This window comes from Propithecus coquereli, unplaced genomic scaffold (assembly GCF_000956105.1).
Source record: "Propithecus coquereli isolate 6110/MARCELLA unplaced genomic scaffold, Pcoq_1.0 Scaffold339, whole genome shotgun sequence".
Taxonomy (NCBI): Eukaryota; Metazoa; Chordata; class Mammalia; order Primates; family Indriidae; genus Propithecus; species Propithecus coquereli.
Genome location: NW_012149052.1, coordinates 985,338 through 1,007,177, shown reverse-complemented (window position 1 = coordinate 1,007,177; position 21,840 = coordinate 985,338). Strand labels below are relative to the sequence as shown.

The following is a 21,840-nucleotide window of genomic DNA, read 5'->3' as shown; positions in this document are numbered from 1 at the left end:
AATGCAATGCATGCCTAACCGAGTTATGTATAGCAGCGGTAAGATCTAATGCGTATGTGTAATAATACCTACCCCTAATAGTGCACAAGAAAATTAGACAGCTCTACAAAATAAAAATATTTCTTAAATTATCTCTTTTTAGATGATCATTTGCAAAGATCACAAATCACATAATGTGTTAATTAATCCTTCTTCTCCCCTTCTCACCTTCAACTTCCACTTCTAGGTGCTAGCAAGGAAATATTAGAGTTGGACGAAGAAAAAATAATTCCTACCAAAGAGCCTGAGCAGATAAAATTCAAATACAAGGAGGAAAGATGCACGGAGAAGTATGAAGATCCTCATGTACTCCACATGGATTACATACTTGTAAACCATGAAGAAAATTCACCCCTGAAGCCAGAGGCCTGTGAAGCAAGAGAAAGCATATCTGAATTAGAAGAATCATACATAAGTTCTGAAAAAACGGGGCTGCCGGGAACTCAATCAGCAAGCCTCCCAGATGCATGTCAGCCTGCTTCCCTAAATGAAAGAAAAGATCATTCTGCAGAGAGAATGTCTTCCAAAGATGACAGGAGATCATTGAGATCATCTCTTGAGAGCCCTGTGCAAGATCAGAGTTGGATGGTCTTGGGCCATAGTGAGGTTAGCGATCCATCGTTGGAAGAAGCCAGGGACTCAGGGCCTGGATGGCCTGGCAAGACTGTGGAGCCATTCTCTGATCTCAGCATGAACAACGGTCCCCAGATGCAGGTTCTGGAGGAAATAAAGCCTCTAGAATCTTTAGCACTAGAGGAAGCTTCTGGTCTGATCAGCCAATCACGGAGGAACAAGAGCCAAGGCTGGGTCAGCCCGGATGCAGTGACATTGCAGGCTGTTGCCCATGACAATGAATGGGAAATGCTTTCACCACAGCCTTCTCAGAAAAACGTGATCCCTGACATGGAAGTGGAGGAGGAGACAGAGTTCCTTGAGCCCAGAACCAGGAAACCAAGATCAAATGGGTAAGCAAAAAGCTGGCTTTACTTTTTCCCTAAAAATCATTTTATTTAGAAGCCTGGGAAATGGTGGGGGGTTATGGAATATGAAGAATACCTAGATGATAGGTGCTTTGGTTACATTTGTTGTGAGACACACCTCAGTAAAAGCAGCTACTAGATAACTATAACTCCAGTGATGATTCATGCACATTTTCACCTGAAAAACGCCCTTCTGTTTTCACCCAAACTTATACCTGTCCTCCCAACTCCTTTCCCCACCTACTTCAATACCTGCATGACTCTTTAACAGGCACTTGGAAATAGGAGCGGGTGGCACTAATATTTAATCACCACCTTCTATAAGCAAGGCAATTTGTACACATTATCTCGTTTAATCCTTACACAGGATAGTGGAGTCAGAAGGGTAGGGTAGGGCCAGGGGACTCGAAGCTAGAGGGTTCTATACCTTGGCTAGAATTAGGAAACCAGAGTGAACTCTGGGATTCAAAATTTTCCACCTCCAAAGCTCATCCTTTCCCAGCTGACACGCTGCCTATCTTATAGAAAAGGCATTTTCTGGTTTTATGTAAGCACTAACTCACTGGTGGGAGATAAGGAGACTCCACGTTAGTGTGAAACGTTCATTCCCTAATGGGCTATAAAACTGGCAAACCCCCTTCAAATCAGTGATTCAGTCATTCATTTGTTCACTAACTCATTCATTCATTCACCATATGGTTTTTGATAATTTACTCTGTGCCATGTTTCTGGGTAGCACAGACCAGGGACCAGGATGTCACTGCTGCCCTCAAGCTTTCAGGCTCTGCCGAAACTGTTCAGTGTTCTTCAGTTCTCTTAATTCGCCCTTATAGAGCCCTCCTGCTTCCAGGGACAAAAGGGCAAATTGTGAAAAGTAACTGAAGTAAAGGGGGAAAATCATATTTCCTCCTTAAAATGTAGTAGAGAAAAGATACCTTTTTGCTCCTCGGTTTGGGAGTATAAAGCATTACACACACCACGCCCCCACGGTGAGCAAGGAAGCTGGATTCCAGCCTGGCTTTACCATTATTGGTTCTGTATGTTAGGATTAACCCCAGGCTTAAGTTTTCTCATCCGTAAAATTAGTGGATTGGGCTGAAAGATCTCAAGCCTTCCTGCAGCATTAAATTCTGTGAACTTAATTTGTGTGGAAACAGAATGTGACCAGGAGAGCTTTGGCATTCACAAATGACCTTTATTGATGAAAGAAACAGAGCCAACACAAAGAATCTCAGAGGTTTATTGGGGGTTCAGAAAGTGCCATAAGGAGTTAAAAGCTGTACCATGTTCAACTGTAGCTTCATAAATCCAGACATTTTCAGTTGGCCTAATCTTTCTTTCTTCCTGTCAAGCTATTTCCTTCCAGAGAGACCCCAGATCCGTTATCAGAAAGAGAGTAGCAGATGGATCCCAGCAGCCCTGCTGGCATTGTTATAGATTGAGCTAAGAGCTCAGGCAGCTTTGAGTTGGCCGAGCTATTGTTTGGCTTCTTGTCTGCATTTCGCACATGCCCCTGAAATCCAACAGATGACAGTCAGTGTTCAGTTGTGCCACCAGCACTTTTTCTTTCAACAAGATTTCTTTGCTCATCCCTTTCCACTGAGTCCCTCTAGTAATGAAACTGTTCTCACAATGGGGTCAGGGGCAAATTTTTCTACCAGCATTTGTATTACCTTTTGCTTAAACAATTGACTCTGAATGTATTTGGAAGTTTCCTTTTGTGCTAGATTTGGGGAAGGTACAGAGTTGTCTAAAACAGTGGTTCTTTAAGGCCAGCAGCATAGATATCACCTGAGTAGTTGTTAGAAATGCAAATTATCAGCCCCACCCCAGACCTCCTGAGTCAGGAACTGAGCTTCAGCAGCTCCTGAGGCATACATAGTGAAGTTTGACAACCGTTGGTTTAAAACACACTCCTAGCCCTCTAGGAGTTTACAGTTTAGTTAAATTAGACATATGTGAAAAGGTAGGTAGTAGTGTAATATTTAAGTCAAGGAAGTAGGCCGGCACAGTGGCTCACACCTGTAATTCTAGCATTCAGGGAGGATGAGGCGGGAAGATCGCTTGAGCTCAGAAGTTCGAGACAAGCCTGAGTAAGAGCGAGAACCCATCTCTACTAAAAAAAAGAAAAATAGAAAAAATTAGCCAGACGTGGGGGTACACGCCTGTAGTCCCAGCTACTTGGAAGGCTGAAGCAGGAGAATTGCTTGGAGCCCAGGAGTTCGAGGTTGCTGTGAGCTAGTCTGATGCCATGGCACTCACCCAGGCAACAGAGTCAGACTCTGTCTGCCAAAAAAAAAAAGAAAGAAAGAAAGTTAATGACCAACATCAGTATAAATATAAATAGCTACCAATTAGGGGCATTTGCTGTAGACTTTATATGCACTGTGTCACATTACAATGGCAACTATGTGAGATAAGAATTATACAAGTGAGGAAATAAAAGGAGAGATGTCTGTTTAGGGCTCCTTTTTGGAGCAGGTACCAGGGATGGCTTACTCGCCATCAGACACAGAAGGCAGAGTGCCCAGGGCTCACAAGAATGTTTTAATTTCTTTTAAAGTAAAAAGAAAATAATTATTATACTCTCATATGGATTATATTTGTCTTTATGCCAAAGCAGTTGTAAAATAAATTTAAAAAAAAATTTTAATGATGGAAGGGGTCCATGAAGGCAGAAGTGCCAAGAACCTATGAAAGTCATACCGCAGCTCTGAGAGGTGTGATTAGAGATGGGCATTAAAGGAAAGTCATCGTTTGTAAAGGCAAGGAAGAGGGTCAGAGGCCAGCCAGGTGAAATGGGAAGAATCAGGTAAGGAAATCCTGGAGACAGAAAGGTAATCACAGGACCAGTACGATGAGATGACCATAGTTTCCCAAACAAAATCTGAAGACGTCATCTGACACATAATCTGATCATAGGCTAGAATGTCCAAAATCAAGACCATCCTTCAAAAAAATTAGGAGGCTCTTCATAAATAGAAATAGGTTCATAGTATGCACTATGATGAGTCAGCTACAAATCAGCTTCTTCCCTCCCCTTCCCCAGCCTCACCCCTTCTCAGCTCCTAAACTGTTTTTTTTTATTTCTGCATATTATGGGGGTACAAATGTTTAGGTTACGTTGCCCTTGCCCCTCCCCCCTAGTCAGAGCTTCAGGCGTGTTTTGAGAGTAGCAAGCCACATTTTTAAAACCTGAAAAAGCATTAGAAAGATACATTTTCTCCTCATATTCCACCTACTGACCCTTGTCAACAAAACTTTTACTAGGGCTAGGAGATAACCTCTCTGTCTTGAGGTTTTCATCACTCCATTCACGTTCCTTAGAATTGATCTTCCCAGAAGCCTTTGCCAGGACCTTGGTCGTCCTCCAGCCATGGTCTGGCCCAGCAGAGGATCAAATATCAATTCCATCAGACACTGATGGATGTGCCTGGTCATTCCTACATGGTCACAGAGAACATCTGCAGGGGAATCTGCAGCACACAAGCTGTTCCCAAAATAAAGAAACATTAAGATGTTTAAAGAAAGCATGGTTGGAAGAATGATGGGTGAAGAAAGGGATAATTTGGTTATGTATCAGGGTTTTTCAGAAAAACAGAACAGGAACTGTCTATACCTGTATCTCTCTTTCTTTCTATTTATCTAGCTGGCTAGCTATCGAGAGGATTTTAAGGATTTGGCTCATGCAATTATGGGAGCTGACAAGAGCAAAATCTTCAGGGCAGGCCAAAGCCTTGAAACTCAGAGAAAGAGTCAGTATTGCAGTGTTGAGTCCAAATTCTGCAGGGTGGTAGGCTGGCACTCAGGTAGGTTTCTGCGGTGCAGTCCTGAGGAGAATTCCTTCCTTCGGAAACTTCAGGCGTTACAATTAAAACCTTCAACTGACTGGATGAAGTCTGCCAACATTATGAAGGGTAATTCGCTTTACTCAAAGTCTGCTGATTTCAATGTTAATCACATCTTAAAAAATACCTTTACAGCAACATCTAAACTGACATTTGAACTAAACAATTGGACACCGTAGTCTAGCTAAATTGACATGTAACATTAACCATCACAGATTATAGTCAAAAGCCGGATCTATATGCTAAGCAAGCATCAAACCATTAAAATGCTTAAACTCACCATCTGAATTATACAAAAATCTGACAACCAATATACAAATATATTGTCTTTTTGTAGGTATAGACAAAGGAATAGCTGTGCAAGGTGACAAAAGGAAATCAGTTCCAAGAGGACTGAGAAAACTGACAATATTTGTCTAATCTTTTGCAGATACATGCAGCAGTGGGGGTAGGGGGATGAGGAGAGAGAGGAGAAGGAGAGGGAGTTGTACTTTTGTAACTTTGAAACAGAGTATCTAGGAGTAACCTACCCTCATATTTGTGGAGTTATCTTGTTTCCTAGCTCTATGAGGTGAGGTGTTCAGTACTCCTGAAAATAAAAATGACCTTTAAACAGCATATTTCATATTCCACACAATCTGATTCTATGGTGATCCCTATGTAGTCTTTCTTTAAAATTAGTAAATGTTTTGCCTTTTTTTCCCTGTCCAATAATACTATGGAAAAGAACTCATATTTTCGCCTGTGAGTGATACCATTAGATCTCTTTGCTTTTCATGAGACCTCTGAAATCAGGCTTTCTCTATAACTTACAGTTGGGGAGTTAGCATATTGGGTCTATTACCCACTCAAATGTTGGAAATGAGAAATAGATAAATAATCCATAGACTCTTTCTCTCGATGTTGGGTAATGGGCACTCTGAGAAAAAGGCTTTTTGAGTTGTATCCCACTTTGGAACATTTGCCCTTTCTCAGAGGTAAGTTGATACTCCAGAAACTCCAGGTTTCCCTTGTTTATTCATGGTTTTTCAGCTGTTCCAAGCACCAAACCTGGAAGACCAAACTTGGCACTGAGTCTGTGTTAATTTATTTTTGTAGGTATATTTGATTCTTTGGTGTATTATGTTTGGTGAGTTGGTGGTGATAATTAAGTATCATTAAAAGTCCTTTAAATTTGAAATTTAATTCAGGACTTAGTCTCTTTCCTTCCTTCCTTCCTTCCTTCCTTCCTTCCTTCCTTCCTTCCTTCTTTCCCTCTCGTGTCCCTTCCCCACTCCCTGCCCATCTCTGCATTTCTGGTCAGGCCTATCCAGAAGAGACTTTCAATAATAAGTGGTTGCAGGCTGTCAAATATATTATTTTCTTTGGCCCACTCCACTGCCATTTGAGACAGACAGGGAAAGTTTTACTATCCTCATTTCCCAGTCAGATGAGCAAACTGACTTAATAAATGAACTGCTTAATGTCACCCAGAAATGAGAAAGTGAAGTTGGAACTTAAGCTTAAGTCTTCTCACTTCTAGTCTAATGCTTGTCAATGAAACACAGCTGCCGAAATGTATTTTTCTTGAACTTCTTCTATAGGTTGGTGTGTTCCTTCCTGTTCTCCCATTGTACCATTGAAAGGCACATACATTGTAATAGCAAAGTTCCCAATGAGATATTTTGAGAATAACTGAACCAGAACTCATCTCTGACTCTTAGCCTCTCTGGTGACATACTGAGCTCTTTGGAGTCCTAAACACATATTTCCCATCACAGCAGATCTGTGAGCACGCTGCCATTGTCAGTGGGCTGCTCCCCATCTGCGGTGTGTGGGACCAACTCGAGTGGCCAGAGGCCAAAGGGAAGAGAGAGAATCAAAGCCCCTCAATGTTCATTTCAGTTTTCCGAATATTTATAGATGTGGTATTTTGTGGTGAGGGATTTTACAGCAAGAGAGAGCCATGGGTGCCAAGATGCAGCAGTACAACTCAACTGTTCTGTGGGAGGAACGCCCACAGAGGGACTCGTTTGTGTTGTGTTGCCTTCTAGTTTGAGGAAAAATCCAAGGTGCTTCTCCAGCTGGAAACTTGAAACATCAGAACTAGTGGCATAGCTTCCATCAAGGAAAAAAAAAACCTCCATGAAAATTGATGGTATTTGAGGAAGAGAAGGCAGCGGCATGACTTTTGAAAGAAGGGAGTGTTAGTATATAGACACAGCAGGAAAGGGATGACACGTTCAAATTAGGAAAATTCAAGAGATATTTAATAAAGACAATATTTACAAAGATGGAGGCAAAGTGTGCAGAACCCGCAAGGAATAGTGCAGTAGCCCAGGAATAGTAGCAATACACTTGTTGTTATTCCTAGACGTCAGGATGAGGGGAGAGAGTGGTTACCAGAATCCAGAAAGAGAATTTCAGGTAGAAAGGGCCACCTTGAAAGAAGCAGTGACCTAGCATGAGGGACACAGCTAGCCAGAGGCATTTCCACAGGGAAGGAGCCAGGTGAATATCTGTCCTTACCTCCATCTCCTTCCTCCCTCTTATCTCCTACCAGGGTCCTTATCAGTCAAAACCTAGTGGAAATCAGAGGGTGAGGAGCCTTCAGGGTAGAAAGCAAGATGGAGAAAGTAGGAGAGTGGAGCTGAAGAAGCAACCAGAAGTTACTCAGCACAGCTGGCTTAATTGTAGAAAGGTGGAACTTCAGCTTCTAAAAAGTGTACTGAGATATTAATGTACAGAATTAGTTAACTGTTTCTCCAGTACAGTAGAGGATCTATTTCCAAGACCTGTGTGAGAGTTATTTTAAAACAAAGGCTATCAAAAAAGTCCAGGACTGCGTCACCTTTGGAGAGAAGTCCAAGCTGCTGGTTCTGAACCAGCAGGGAATACTTGCCAATGTCTGGAGACATTTTGGTTGTCACAATTGCGGTGGGTCCTACCGTCATCTAATGGGTAGAGGTCAAGGATGCTGCTCAACATCCTGCAATGCACAAGAGCACCCCCCACAGCAAAGGATTATCCAGCCCCAAATGTCAATCGTGCTGACATTGAGAACCCTGCTCCATCCTGCCTTCTTTTCTTCTTACCATTTTTTTCTATCTGAAAATGTCTTCTATTTATTTATTTAATTGATTTTGTTGTATCTGTCTCCACCTATGAGAACATAAACTCTGGGAAAGCAGAAGTTTGGTTTGTCTTGTCTATCATTCTACCATTGGTGCTCAGAATAGCACCTGCCACATATTAGGCACCCCATAAAAATGCCTGATTGAATGAATGGAAAAGAAAATGAAGTTTGTCCAGCATAATTTGCTTTTTATGAAGCTGTGATAATTTCTAGGGTTTGCTGCTTCTTTTTTCAAGAGAGATATACTACATTTAGTTTGGAAGCAATATACATCTTTCTTTTCTCAAGTTGCATCTCAAAATCCATCTTTTCTCTTCTGTTGAAATTTGAGGCCATAGTTATCTATTTTTAGTGTTCTGGTATTTCTCCTGTTCATTACAATTCCTCCAAGATTCTTATAGCCTTTCAGTTTTCTGAGAGTGCTATTATTCACTCCACTCAACCTCATGGACAAAAAAAAAAAAAAAAAATAGGTGTGTCTATCCAGTTTTTTTCCTTGGTCATCTGTTGCATACACCATGGATATTATAATCTCTTCGGTTTGAATGGCCTTTTCCTTATCAGAGAGGAAACATTATTCTACTCAGTCATCTGTTACTGCATCAACTCAAGCAGCAGTTGATAGTATATAATCTTCAAAACACTTTTTCATTTTTATCTTTTAAACCTCAATTTGTTAAAGAGATAGCTTGAAAGTATTAATTAGGCTTTCAGGAAATAACTAAAACTCCACTGGAGAATTTGACATCTACCATGCCCTTTTTGTCAATATAATAATCGGGATGCTACTTACTGCATTTAAGCAGTAATTCTTATTTTAAAAAATAATTGTAGCTGCCTTCACCTGATGAATAAAATAATACATTTCTTCCAGTGCCCAGCTGACTCTGAGTTAGGACTATTTTGCCCTGGCACAATCTGGGAGAACATCTTCCAAGACAAAAGGAAGTATCACTGGTCATAACCCATGTGCCACACTTCCCATTTAATGAAGTATTACTTAAATGTCTTAAAGGTAGCTATGATTGGCCTAACGACAATAACTTAATCACTTTCCATATCAACTGGTGACTTTTAAAATAGATGGTATTATTTTAAACAGAATTAGTTAGAGTCTGTTCTGGAGCCTTCAACTGCTGCCTTTCCCATGTGGGGAGGGAACCCCCTCTCCAGTGAGCCAGCCCTTCCTGAAGACAAGAGCCCCATTGTTCAGCCCTCACCCTGGACAGACATTCCCAGGATACAACAAGCTCTGAAGTCATCTTTTCTCCCCTAACCATTTTTCACCCATCTTGGCTTTGAGAAACTGACCCAGTCAGTGACCCTGGAAGGTGACACCCTTCTGTGAGCCCCACCCCTAATCTCCTCCATGGCATCTGAGAAATTATTTCATAACTACTCATAATTCTTTTAGTTTAAATAAAGTTGTAAAATTTGCCTGGTCTCTTCCCTTCCCCACTGCCTCTCCTCACTGTAAGAATAGGAGCTAAACTCTTTTAAGCACTTACCACCCTGTCCTCTGCTGAGTAATTCACTTTCCCAGTCCACTAGAGTTGGATCAATTGGAGTCTGATAGCACAGCTGGCTTCATTGGAGAGTGATGGAACCTCAGCTTCTGAAAAGCGTTACTGAGACATTAATGTACAGGATTCGTTAACTGTTTCCCCAATACATTGGAGAAACCTAAAACTGCCCCATCCCCCTATTCTGCCATAGTCCTCTCCCACCCCAGCCCCCACCAAAAAAGGGAAGAAATCATGTAACATGGGATTTCTAGTTACTTTCCAAATTAACATTTTTCCTGATTGTGGCCAGAAGTCTTTGATTTATCTCATAATATGTTTTTTCTTTGAAGATCACACAAAACAATGTATGCCTTTCTATTACATAAATGTTTCATTACATTTTATTTGCCTTAACCACATCAATATTTCTGCTGGCATTTTTAGAATTAATAATAATATTAGTAGCTAAGGTTTATTGCAAGTTTATTTTAACCCAGACTCTCTACACAGGTTATCTTACAAATTTAAAGGAACATTATAATTACTGCTCATTCTGTGAATGAGCAGTGTGAGGCACCGTGTGGTTTAGTAACATGCACAGTTGCTAATAACTAGAGCCTTCTGACTTCAGGGCCCACGCTTAGCCTCCACACACCTTTGTCTCCCAAAAGCCAAAGCCATGTGGATCTTGGGCAAGCATCCTAACTCTCTCTAGAACCTTCAGTCGGACTTCTTCATGTATCCCGCTACGCTTCCACAGTCCATTCTATCATGATCTTAACCACTATTCATTAAATGAAGATGATTAAATTGCCATCTTATATGGATGTGCTGTGAAGCTGCAGGATTTTTTTAAGAGGTTTCAGGAGAACTAAATTTCTTACAACTTGTGCTTTGAGCCCATTCACATCATCGCATCTCACTCAGAAACAGAAATGGCAGCAGTTTTCCTGAGCTGACATAAAAATCAAAGGGAATTTCTGACTCCACAACCTGGGCGAGAGAGTATTTATTGTACGTTCCCAAATGAAACTCAGCACAGCTCCAGCTCTGGCCCCCAGTGGGAGCGGCCGGTGCACTGAGAGATCTGGGAGGCAGGTGATCATCCTTATTTAGATGTGCCAGAGATCACGTGACCAGAAAATGGAGGCGAATCTGTATTTCCAGTTAACTGCTCCAGGAGAGAGATGCTGAAGAGCAGTAACCGCGCATCCTTCTCATCCTCCCGTTAGCAAGCCTCCTCTCGTCCTCAGAAGGTAGGTGCATCCTGGTGCGGCTTTAGGAGGATCGGGTGAGGGGTGGACAGATTGCGATGGAGAGTACCGTTCTCAAAGGCTAGTCTGTTGCTGCTGGGAAGTTGGAGGGGGAGCTGGGAGGTGGGTGAGAGGATGCTCAATTCTGCCCAGCCCCTGGCAACTGACAGCTGGCAGCTACACTTCACTCTGTATCAACTTACACTGGGAAGCCTTGTGGTCTTTATGCTATCTCCGCCTCTTTCTTGGAGATCAGGTAATTAGGAAACACGGACGCTGCGTAGTTGTAATTATTTTGTATTCTTTATGTTTTCGATGAAAACGGAGAGAGAAAAATCAAAGGAAGTGACAGCTTTGAAACTGTTTAGGACTATTGCTTAATAAGTGCTATAATGTCTATTTGGATTATTTGACAAGCAGGACAGCCCTGGTAGAATGGCATTTTTATTTTTTATATTATTCCTAATAGTCGTTGAAGCTAGTGACATACACTTCTCTATTCTTCTAAAGAATCTTGTAACCTTTAAATCTTACCTGAGTTTTAAGCTGCAAAAATAGGTCATCCTCAAAAACAGGCTTATGTTGTTCTCTTTGTCTTTACAAAATCTAGAGACAGAAAGAATATTCTACTGAGAGGATATCGATATTTCACTGAGAAACTAAGTTATGTGAGAAGCTAAAAAAATTACCACCTGGTCAATTTCAACTAAGAAACACATAGATTATTAAATTCCTGTGTAGAAACTGGAAACAAAACTAGCCTCCTACCTAGAGAAGTAATTTAAAGTATGGTTCTGCCTGAAATCAGAGTACTGGCCATGCTGATTTAAGGGAGAGAGGCATAATCTCCATAAACTGCCCCCTCTTTGATGTGAACTCTTGACGTGGTTTGAATTTTATGTAAACTGCTGCTGTTCGGAGTTCAGCTTCCGGGACCACTTCCAACCAGATGGCTCCCCAAGCCTCTCCTGTAGAGAAAAATGGGAGCTGCTCCTGCGTGAGTCTATTTCAAAATCTGCATTTGATGAAAGTTTTCTTAAAATCATAATTGATAATGTGAAATATGGAATAATTAGATTAAAATGCCTGGTGATCAAAAATATGGCCCATGGCATTTCTCTAAATTGATAAAAGAAAATTCTTATCTGAGAAGTAAAAAAAAAAATGACCTTTATGGAAATATCTCTTGGCAAATTAGACATTTTAAGGACAGTGAAATCTCTGTACTTTAAAATAGCTTGGACCCTGCTCTGCAACTCAAAGACAAAGAGCAAGTTGAAGCTGTTGTCATTCAAAGTCTGCAGCACCTAAACATCCCCTGGAGCTTTAGCTTTGTAATGCAAAGTTTCCCTTGGAGTCCTAAATAAGGTCTAATGCCCCACAGGTACTTAAGGATAATGAGCCAGATTCTCCTTCCCATTAACAAGAAGTCAAATTAACTTTTCTCCTATGGTTATGGCTCTCTTTGGTTCATCCCAGTGAATTTCCATTTTCATTCTACTTGGTTTCTTTATTCTTCAGTGGCTTTGTACTCCTGGAAAGATTTCTCTTCAATACAAGATACTTATATATAAAGGATAAAGGATCATAGTACTTTCTTGATCTTAAAACTTCATACTTTCTAGCTAGCTAAACGACAAGGTGTGGGGTTTTTACATGGGTTCATGTATTCAACATACGTTACAGCGCAAAAGCTTGCAAACAAAAGCTGAATTTTCCCTCTTAACTAGCCTGGAGTTGCTTGCCCTTTGTTCGCCACGTCAGGATTTTGCCAACAGAGGCTTTACATGAACCAAGTTCTTGCCAGAGTAGTATTTGCATATGGGATGGTTTCTCATTTTCTTACCAATTAGAGTTAATGGTGTAGTTGGGGGAAGAAGGGGGGAGAAGAGGCAGAAAGAAAAGTGTCAAAGGATAGATTCTGCCCCCTGGTATTCTGTCTGCATCAGAGTAGACAAAGAACATGTGACCATGGCTCTTTCTGGAATAATAATGGCAGGAATTGCAGGATGCTGGTGGACAGGTACATGCGAGGGGCACAGGAGAAGAGGCAGGAGCAGAGCACCCCCCCCATCTGAGCACCACTATCATTTGAGGGCTGCTGCCAAAGTTGGCTCTATCTTGCTCTGACAATAGGCTATTTGCCTGCTGTTTTGATAGTCGTCTGATTCTCTGTATTGGTCTTGCATCCTGAGGTTTAACTGCTAAAGTAATATAAACTGAACTAAATCTTAGAATTCATTTTGATTCAGTTTTTGAGTTTACAAGCAAGAAAATGAGCCCCAGTTCGAGGGAGTGATTGGCTTAAGATCACAGCCAGTCAGGGGCTGGGCTGGGATCACAGCCCAGGGGTCCAAGAGCTTGAATGTGTGCTTTTTTTTCTCTCTCTCTCTCAGCCCAGGGCCTTTGATAAGCCCTTAGCAAAATCTGGTCCATGCATTTGCATTTCTCACCACTTAAAAAAGACCTATCACTTTTCTATTTTTAAGATAAGGTGACATTTCCTGATTCCTTTACAACCTTTAGACTTATATACATTTGGGGAAAATGACACTGAACGCCATTCTCAGAACTTGTGCCATGTGTTATGAACGGAATGCTGTCCCCAAGGACTGTGTGTGATGCAAAGGTAATTAAGATGCAGTCTCCTACCTCACTCCAGTGGGGAGGAGGAAGTAAAACAAATGGTTTGCAAAGGGCAGAGTGAAATCAATTCCATAGGAGGTATAACTGAGGGTCTCTGGGTGCTTAAAGGTGGGGAGAGCGTTACTCCATTTCCTTTGTTTAGAGGAGCAAGTAAAGGATTTATGGATGAGATAGATTTAATAGGTAAGAGGACGACTGGAGGAAAATGTCACCATCCTCTCTTCACACTCCACCCCAACAAGGGCACCTCCGTAAATTTTTGCACACTCATTAACAAAGGAAGTGTAGTCATAGAGACCATAGTCCAGCACTGGGACCGTGTCTGAAGGCTGATGAAGCAGGTGTGGTTGACTCTATCTTGTTCTGATGAGGAGAGAGTCTCATGCTTTCTTTACTTTGCTTATATTAACTTACATCAAGTAACTCACCAAGACTGCAGGTTCTCAATCATGAAGAATGAAATGATGAAATGATGAAATAATGATTTTCCAAAGGGCTGGCCAATTCTTCTGCAGGCACCTCCCTAGTAGGTTCTCATCTTTCTCTATTTTCAAGTACAACTGCTTTCTTCTGTGTCTGCAGTTCTGGAACCGCCTCCTTTCTTTCCATCCCACGCACAGTTCCAGCCTTGGTTATGTTTTGGGTGGACTACCACCTCCCATCTTGCTTTCCATTTCTCTTGCACCATTGCCAGTCTGTTACCAATCACAATACTCAGCTCAAAAAACATTGGCTTCCCACTGCCAACACAAAACAGAATAAGTATTGACCCTGGCCATAGAGGCTGGGGAGAAAGTGGGAAGAAAAGGAACAGAACAGATCAGATGTAATTTATACTCACTACCTCATCAGCTTACCCATGAGGCCAAATACCGCCTCTTACTGGGGGATTCCAGGTTGATCCACTCTACCCTCACGGCTAGCGGAACTAGCCCTGTCTCTGAAATTCCATGGTTACCTCTCAAGACATTTAGCCCTTCCTGGGTTGTTCTGTGTGCACTTGTATGTGTCTTTTCCTCTTTATTCTCCTAGATTTTAAATATTCTCAGAGTAAAATGTGTCTCTGACCCACTCTCTTTGCGGTACACCCTCCCCCAGACTAGCTTAACATTTTCCACACGGGTCTGGGACTCAAATGTTTGTTGAACTCATACCCGAATGAACAGCCTGAGAAACAAACAGTGAGTATCAGAGAAAAGCTACATCTGTCAAAGCTTGTGGGAAACTGGTTTGGAAACCCTAAGCAGATAACCAGAATGATTTGGGTATATTTGTCTGGAGATAGAGATCTTTCAAAATCCCTTCCAATACAAAAACTGAAAACCAAACATGTGCTTTCAATATTGCCCTGAAAAGCTGGATTTAGTGTTGTCCAAATCCAACATGAAAGTCCCATTCATAAAGCCACCATTGCCCAAGATGCAAGAGAATCACCAGAGGAATAAAAGTGTCACCACTTAATGATTACATTTTTCTACATCCAACTTCCAGAGATATCCCGGAAAGGTTGACGAAATGGGAAGTTCTAGAAATAGCTCTTCTTAAAATAAAATAGGAGTGAAACCAACAGAGTGTGATCCCAAGAGAGCAGCTCCCAAGAGAGGTAGGTTACAAGGAGAGGTAAAATGGAGACGAAAGGAGAGCTAGAGCCTGTTAATCTATAGACAGGTTGGCATTGATAACCGAAAACAAGCAAGCTTGGAATGGAGTTGGTCCTCATCCCTGGGCTGGCCATGGGGAGGTTTTCCTTGTGCATTAGACCAAGTTCAGGGGTAATCAAAGCTCATGTCTTTGCTATAAAGGCAGAGACTGGATTTCCTATGAGGAATATCTCCCCACATTTCTCATGTACTTGCCAGTTTATAAGCTCAAGTTTGTTTCTAACTAGATTGATGGGTGTGTGGCTGGTTTTAGGCAATGAAGTTTATTTCCCAGTACTTCTATCAGCAGAGACCTGGTCACCCGAAAATATGAGTGATTTATAAGACAGTCATAGACTCCCATGTAATGCTATAATTCTGTGAATGATGATTATTTAAAAGCATGAGCACATTTTCCCCCCTGAATAGCTGTCTACATTTACACAATGAAGACATAGCAATGAAAAAGAAATGGCTAAATGAATCAATTCTCGCCGTGAGGTTAGTGTAGCTGTATGATTACTGAATGTAAACCTCAGGAGAGTATGAAATTAATCAAGTCTTATAAATTAGCTTTGTAGAATGTGATTATACTCTGCAGTGGGGTACATGTAAGTAAAGGTGATAGCCTCTTTCTCTCAGTCTCAAGGGGCCTAACTTGTCTTTCTCTCTCTCCCTGTAGATCTGTCAGGCAGCAATACAAGGGTTTTCTAGTAGAGAGGATGAACGAAATGACTGATATTCTCCTTCCAGAGTAAAGATTCTTCTCCTTGAAACTGGATATGCCTGTGAAGATCAGATACTATATTAGTTGCGAGGGCCGCCATAACAAAGCACCACAGACTGGGTGGCTTAAACAGTAGAAATGTATTTTCTCACAGTTCCAGAGGCTGGAAGTCTGAAATCAAAGTATTGGCAGGGTTGATTTTTTCACAGGCTTCTCTCCTTGGCTTGCATATGGCTACCTTCTCTCCACGTCTTCTCATGGTTTTCCGTCTGCCTGTGTTTGTGTCCAAATTTCCTCTTCTTACAAGGACACCAGTCATATTGAATTAGGGCCCACCCTAATGACCTCAGTTTCACTTAATTACCACTGCATAAATCCTATCTCCAAATACATTCACATTTTGAGGTACTAGACTAACCTGGAGTTCAACATATAAATTTTGGGGGTGGGGAATGACACAATTCAGCCCATAATAGATACCTTATGAATGTGACAGCTTATGTGCCAGGAATTCCTGATGGTTCTGTGGTTGGTGACAGACCCCCAACCTCCTGAAATCATTTGTCATACTTCAGTGATGAGTTTATCTACAATTTCAAGGTTTCTATGACCACCTTGGAGACTCACAGTGAATATAGAAGCCTTAGTTTAGCCCAAAATCTTCTAATAATAGTAATATTAAAAGTGATAATATATTGGAACTTTTGCCAAGTATTTTATTGGTTATCTCTTTGAAATCTCTCCTATCATACCCATTTTGCAGATGAGGAAACTAAGTCTTAGAGAGGTCAAGTAACTTTATCACAGTTACATGGTTAAAAAGAAGCAGAAGTGGGACTGATCCCATTGACCCCACTGTGGTAGATCACCTTCCTATTTGTGAGCATTGTTTTTCTTAAACTGGTCTGAAAGGCTAAGGAGAAATTCCTTGCAGGAGAATGAGTCTGAGGATGGAGATAGGAAAGAACTTGAAGAAGTTTTTCAGCTTTGCATTGGGAATCTAAGGGAGTCCGGAGTCCTCAAAGAGCATAGAAACCTTTAAGTGTGATCTAGAATTTTCCCATTGCCAAGAGGTAGCTAACTTGGATCCGTCAGACCCCAGCCATTGGGAAGGTGGAGGAAATGGGAACCAGAGGCAGGAACGGAGAGCAGGGACTTCGGAGCTGCCCTGTAGCTGAGCACGCAGCCAACTCCTGCTTTTCTTTCCCCCTCCCTCTGACTTGTCTCAAAGCAAACCACTCTGGGAGGCAAATTACCAGGGCAGACAAACTCAAGTAGCTTTGTCCAAAAGTGGCCTCAGACTCACAGAAGTAGAAAGTAAAATGGTGGTTACCAGAGGCTGGGAGGGTCGGGGGTGGGCATAGGGACTTGTTGACCGAAGGGTACAAAATTTCAACTGGACAGGAGGAATAAGCTTTAGTGATCTGTTGTACAGAGTGGTGACTATAATAAATAATAATATAATGCATTGTATATTTCAAAATTACTAAAAGAGTAGGGTTTTTTCTTATCATCATCATCATTATTATTATTATTAAAGAGATGGGGTCTGGCTCTTGCTCAGGCTGGTCTCAAACAGCCTGATTGCTCAAGCAGTCCTCCCACCTCGGCCTCCCAGAGTGCTAGGATAAAGCGTAGATTTTAAATGTTTTTCCACACAAAAAAGTAAGTACGTGAGGCTATGGATGTCAATTAGCTTGATTTAATCATTCCACAATGTAAATATACACCAAAACATCACATTGTACCCATAAACATATAATATATACAATTATTATTTGTCAATTAAAAATAAAATTAAAAAAAATTTTAAGGAGTGTCCTCAGGTTTCAGGGCATGCCCTCTCCTCACATGACATTCTTTCGTTTGCACTCAGGATTAGAGGAGTGATATGCACAAATGCATTCATCCAACAAATATACAAGGGTCAGCTGATTTCAAGAATCATCACCCTGGTACTTCATATGGGAGATAGCCCTGTGTTTATAAAGAATATGCCACATGTAAGCTCTCTGAGAGCATACATATTTTTCCCAATCTGTTTTATCAGTCAGGTCATTTTGGGTGGCTGGTGACAAAAACCCAACTTTCCCTGGCTTAGGCTAAAAAGCACATTACTTGGCTCGTAGCATGAAAAACTCAGGAACTAACCAGGCTGTCTGCAGAGGTGGATAAGGAAGCTCCAGTCATGCAGCCAATGTTTATCATTCTTTTTTCCACCCGTCGCCTCTGTTTCTCAATAGATTGGGTTCCTTTCTCTACAGTGCCCTCGGGTTTACATTACCTTCAGCTGGCAATCCCCCCAGAAAGGGTTTCTTTTTTCCAAAAGTTTCCACAAAGTCTGAGTTGAGTCTCACTAGAACGAGTGGGGTCACAGGCTTATTCCTGGAACCAATCACTGTTGGCAGGGGGTGGGGACTATGCTGATTGGTCAGGCCTGGGTCACATGACTGTCTCTGAAGCGGGGGTGAGTTAGCCTCAACCTTCAACCCTTTAGACTCAGCATGATGGAGAAATGATTCTCCAAAGGGAATATAGAGGTACTGTTATCGAAGGAGGAATGAGTCTGGGCAGGATGATACTGAATTTAAAATACATAATTTTATTTTTATATGTAAAATGTATTTTCTAAGTTTTCTACAAATAGTATGCATTTTTATAATGAACAAGCGGCAAGTCTTTTTTTTTTAAGGTTTATGAGAAGATAAAGTTCCTCTGAAAGTCTATTTTATTTTTTATTTTATTTATTTTTTGAGACAGAGTCTTGCTCTGTTACCTGGATAGAGTGAGTGCCATGACGTAAGCCTAGCTCACAGCAACCTCAAACTCCTGGCGATCTTTCTGCCTCAGCCTCCCGACCAGCTGGGACTACAGGCATGTGCCACCATGCCGGCTAAGTTTTTCTATATATTTTTAGCTGTCCAGCTAATTTCTTTCTATTTTTAGTAGAGACGTGGCCTCACTCTTGCTCAGGCTGGTCTTGAACTCCTGACCCTGAGTGATCCTCCTGCCTTGGCCTCCCAGAGTCTTAGGATTACAGGTGTGAGCCACCACGCCCAGCCACCTCTGAAAGTCTAAATTGCTCCCTCTACCCAGGGGCTTCTTGATAAGATGAAGACCAAAATCTCTTCTTTCTTCCCAGGTTTTTATCACCGTCACTGGCTCCTGTTAATTCTGGCTTCTTCAGGGAAGTCTCACTTTGTCATCTCCTCTCCCTTAGCTACTTCCTATGATTCTGAGAGTTCCTCAGAGGTTTTTTTTGTTGTTGTTTATGTATTAATAATATCAGTTCAGTGGGGCGCTCATGCCTATAATCCTAGCACTCTGGGAGGCCGAGGCGGGAGGATCGTGTGAGCTCAGGAGTTCAAGACCAGCCTGAGCAAGAGCGAGACCCTGTCTCTACTGAAAATAGAAAAAATTAGCTGGACGTGGTGGTGCGCGCTGGGCTACTCTGGAGGGTGAAGCAAGAGAATGGCTTGAGTCCAGGGGTTTGAGGTTGCTGTAAGCTGGGGCTGACACCACGGCACTCTAGCCTGGGCAACAGAGCAAGACTCTGTCTCAAAAAAAAAATTATAATATCAGTTCATCTTTAAAATAAACTATTTGGGCTTGATTAAAACTTTCAAGGTGATGGTAGCTCTTTAAAAAGACACATTTGTCAGGGTTAGATTTAATTACTGGTTTTTAAAAAATTTCCAGCTGATAAGAATTCCCTGAAAGGAGTTTCTGAGTATAATTCTGGGACTTTTTTATATATGTATTTTATGTGATATCCTGGGATAATTTATTTCCACTTGCTGATATGATACACTTGATTGTGGGAATAGTTGAAGAGTGCCTTTCTGGTGGTTCAGGTATAAAAATAATGCTTATCTTGAAGCCATGGCAGAAACATCAGCTGTCCCAGGAAATCAAGGTCTAGTGCACCTAAGTGGGTATCCACAAAATGAGATCATTCACAGGCAGGTCCTAGAACTCTAATTTCCCTGTCAGGCTACAATTAGCAGTTTATGATCCGAAGGTGGTTTTGTGAGCTTAGAAAAATCTATCTTGTACCCACTCTCAGGGCACCTGCCTTTTTTTTTTTTTTTTAAACTGCAATAAAAAAAGTATAACATAAAATTTATCATCTTAATCATTGTTAAGTGTACAGTTCAGTAGTGTTAAGTATATTCACATTGCTGGGTAACAAATCCCCAGAACTTTTTCGTCTTGCAAAACTAAAATTCTGTACCTATTAAACAACAACTCTCCATTTTTCCCTTTCCCTAGCCTCTGGCAACCACTGTTCTACATCCTGTTCCTATGAATTTGACTGCTTTAGAGAACTTCAGTAGGTGGAATCATAGAGTATTGGTTTGGGTGTGTGTGACTGACTATCTTATTTCATTTAGCATGATGTCCGTAAAGTTCCTCCATGTTGTAGACTGTGAGTGGATTTCCTTCCTTTTTAAGGCTGAATAATATTGTATTTATATTACCACATTTTGTTTATCTGTTCATACGTCAGTGGGCACTTGGGTTGCTTCCACCTATTGGCTATTCTAACTAATGCCGCTGTGTAAGTGGGAGAGCAAACATCTATCTGAGATCCTACTTTCAATTCTTTTGGATATATAATCAGAAGATCATATGACAGTTCTATTTTTAATTTTTTTGAGGAACTACCATACTGTTTTCATAGTGGCTGCATCATTTTACATTCCCACCAACAGTGCACAAGAGTTCCAATTTCTCCACATCCTTGACAATACTTGTTATTTTCTGGTTTTTTGGTAGCCATCCTAATGGATGTGAGGTGGTATATCATTGTAGTTTCGATTTGCATTTTTCTAATGGTTAGTGATGTTGGGTATCTTTTCATATGCTTGTTTGCTATGTGTATATCATCTTTAGAGAAATGTCTATTCAAGTCCTTTGCCCATGTTGAAATCAGGTTATTTATATTTTTGGTTTTGGATTTTAGGAGTTTTAAAAAATATGTTCGAATTATTAACCCCTTATCAGATATGTGACTTACATGTGTTTTCACCCATTTCATAGGTTACCTTTCACTTTTGATTGCATCCTTTGATGTACAAAAGTCTTTAAGTTTGATGTAGTCCTATTTATCTATTTTTGCTTTTGTTACCTGTGCTTTTGGTGTCATAGCCAAGAAATTGTGGTCAAATCCAATGTCATGTAGCTTTTCTTCTATGTTTTCTCTCGAAGTTTTGTAGTTTTAGGTCTTATGTTTTAGTCTTTAATCCATTTTGAGCTAATTTTTGTATACTGTATAAGGTGAGGGTCTAACTTCATTCTTTTGCGTGTGGAGATCCAGTTTTCCCAGCGCCATTTGTTGAAGAGATGGCCATTTCCCCATTGAATGGTCTTGCCACCCTTGTCAAAGATCGTTTGACCATATATGCGAGGGTTTATTTCTGGGCTATCTATTCTATTGCATTGGTCTATATATCTGTCTTTATGCCAGTACCACACTGTTTTGATTACTGTAGTTCTGTAGTAAGTTTTGAAATCAGCAAGTGTGAGACCTCCAACTTTGTTCTTTATCAAGATTGTTTTGGCTATTTGAGATCCCTTGAAATTCCAAATGAATTTTAGAATGGATTCTTCTATTTCTTCAAAAAATGCCATTGGGACCCAGGACACCTGCTTTGGAAAACCACTTTTCTATTCTAACTTTTTTTTTCCTTTTTTTTTTTTATTTCAGCATATTATGGGGGTACAGATGTTTAGGTTACGTATGTTGCCCTTGCCCCCCCTCCCCCCCAAGTCTGAGTTTCAAGCATGTCCATCTCTCGGATGGTGCACATTGCACTCTTGGTGTATGAATATACCCATCCCCTCCTCCCCCTCCCCCCTGCCCAACATCCAATAGATGTTATTCTTATATGTACACTCGTGTGTTGATCAGTTAATACCAATTTGATGGTGAGTACATGTGGTGCTTGATTTTCCATTCTTGGGATACCTCACTTAGTAGAATGTGTTCCAGCTCTATCCAGGAGTATACAAGAGGTGCTATATCACCATTGTTTCTTAAAGCTGAATAGTACTCCACGGTATACATATACCACATTTTATTAA

General features: G+C 41.0%; 1 protein-coding gene across 4 annotated transcripts in view; it reads left to right on the top strand.

Moving 5' to 3' along the window:
* The window catches only part of PRUNE2 (prune homolog 2 (Drosophila)), an 87,718-nt gene that overhangs the window by 9,627 nt on the left and 56,251 nt on the right, over positions 1-21,840 (top strand). For 2 of the 4 annotated variants that reach the window (XM_012650666.1, XM_012650667.1), the window contains exon 1: positions 10,620-10,743. Coding sequence is in view for 2 of the 4 variants with exons in the window: in XM_012650663.1 (XP_012506117.1) it covers positions 227-1,004 (778 nt within the window). In the remaining 2 variants the exon portion in view is untranslated. Of the gene's footprint in view, positions 1-226; positions 1,005-10,619; positions 10,744-14,418; positions 14,568-21,840 lie in introns of those variants that run through there. The other 2 variants (XM_012650665.1, XM_012650663.1) reach the window with 2 other exon arrangements.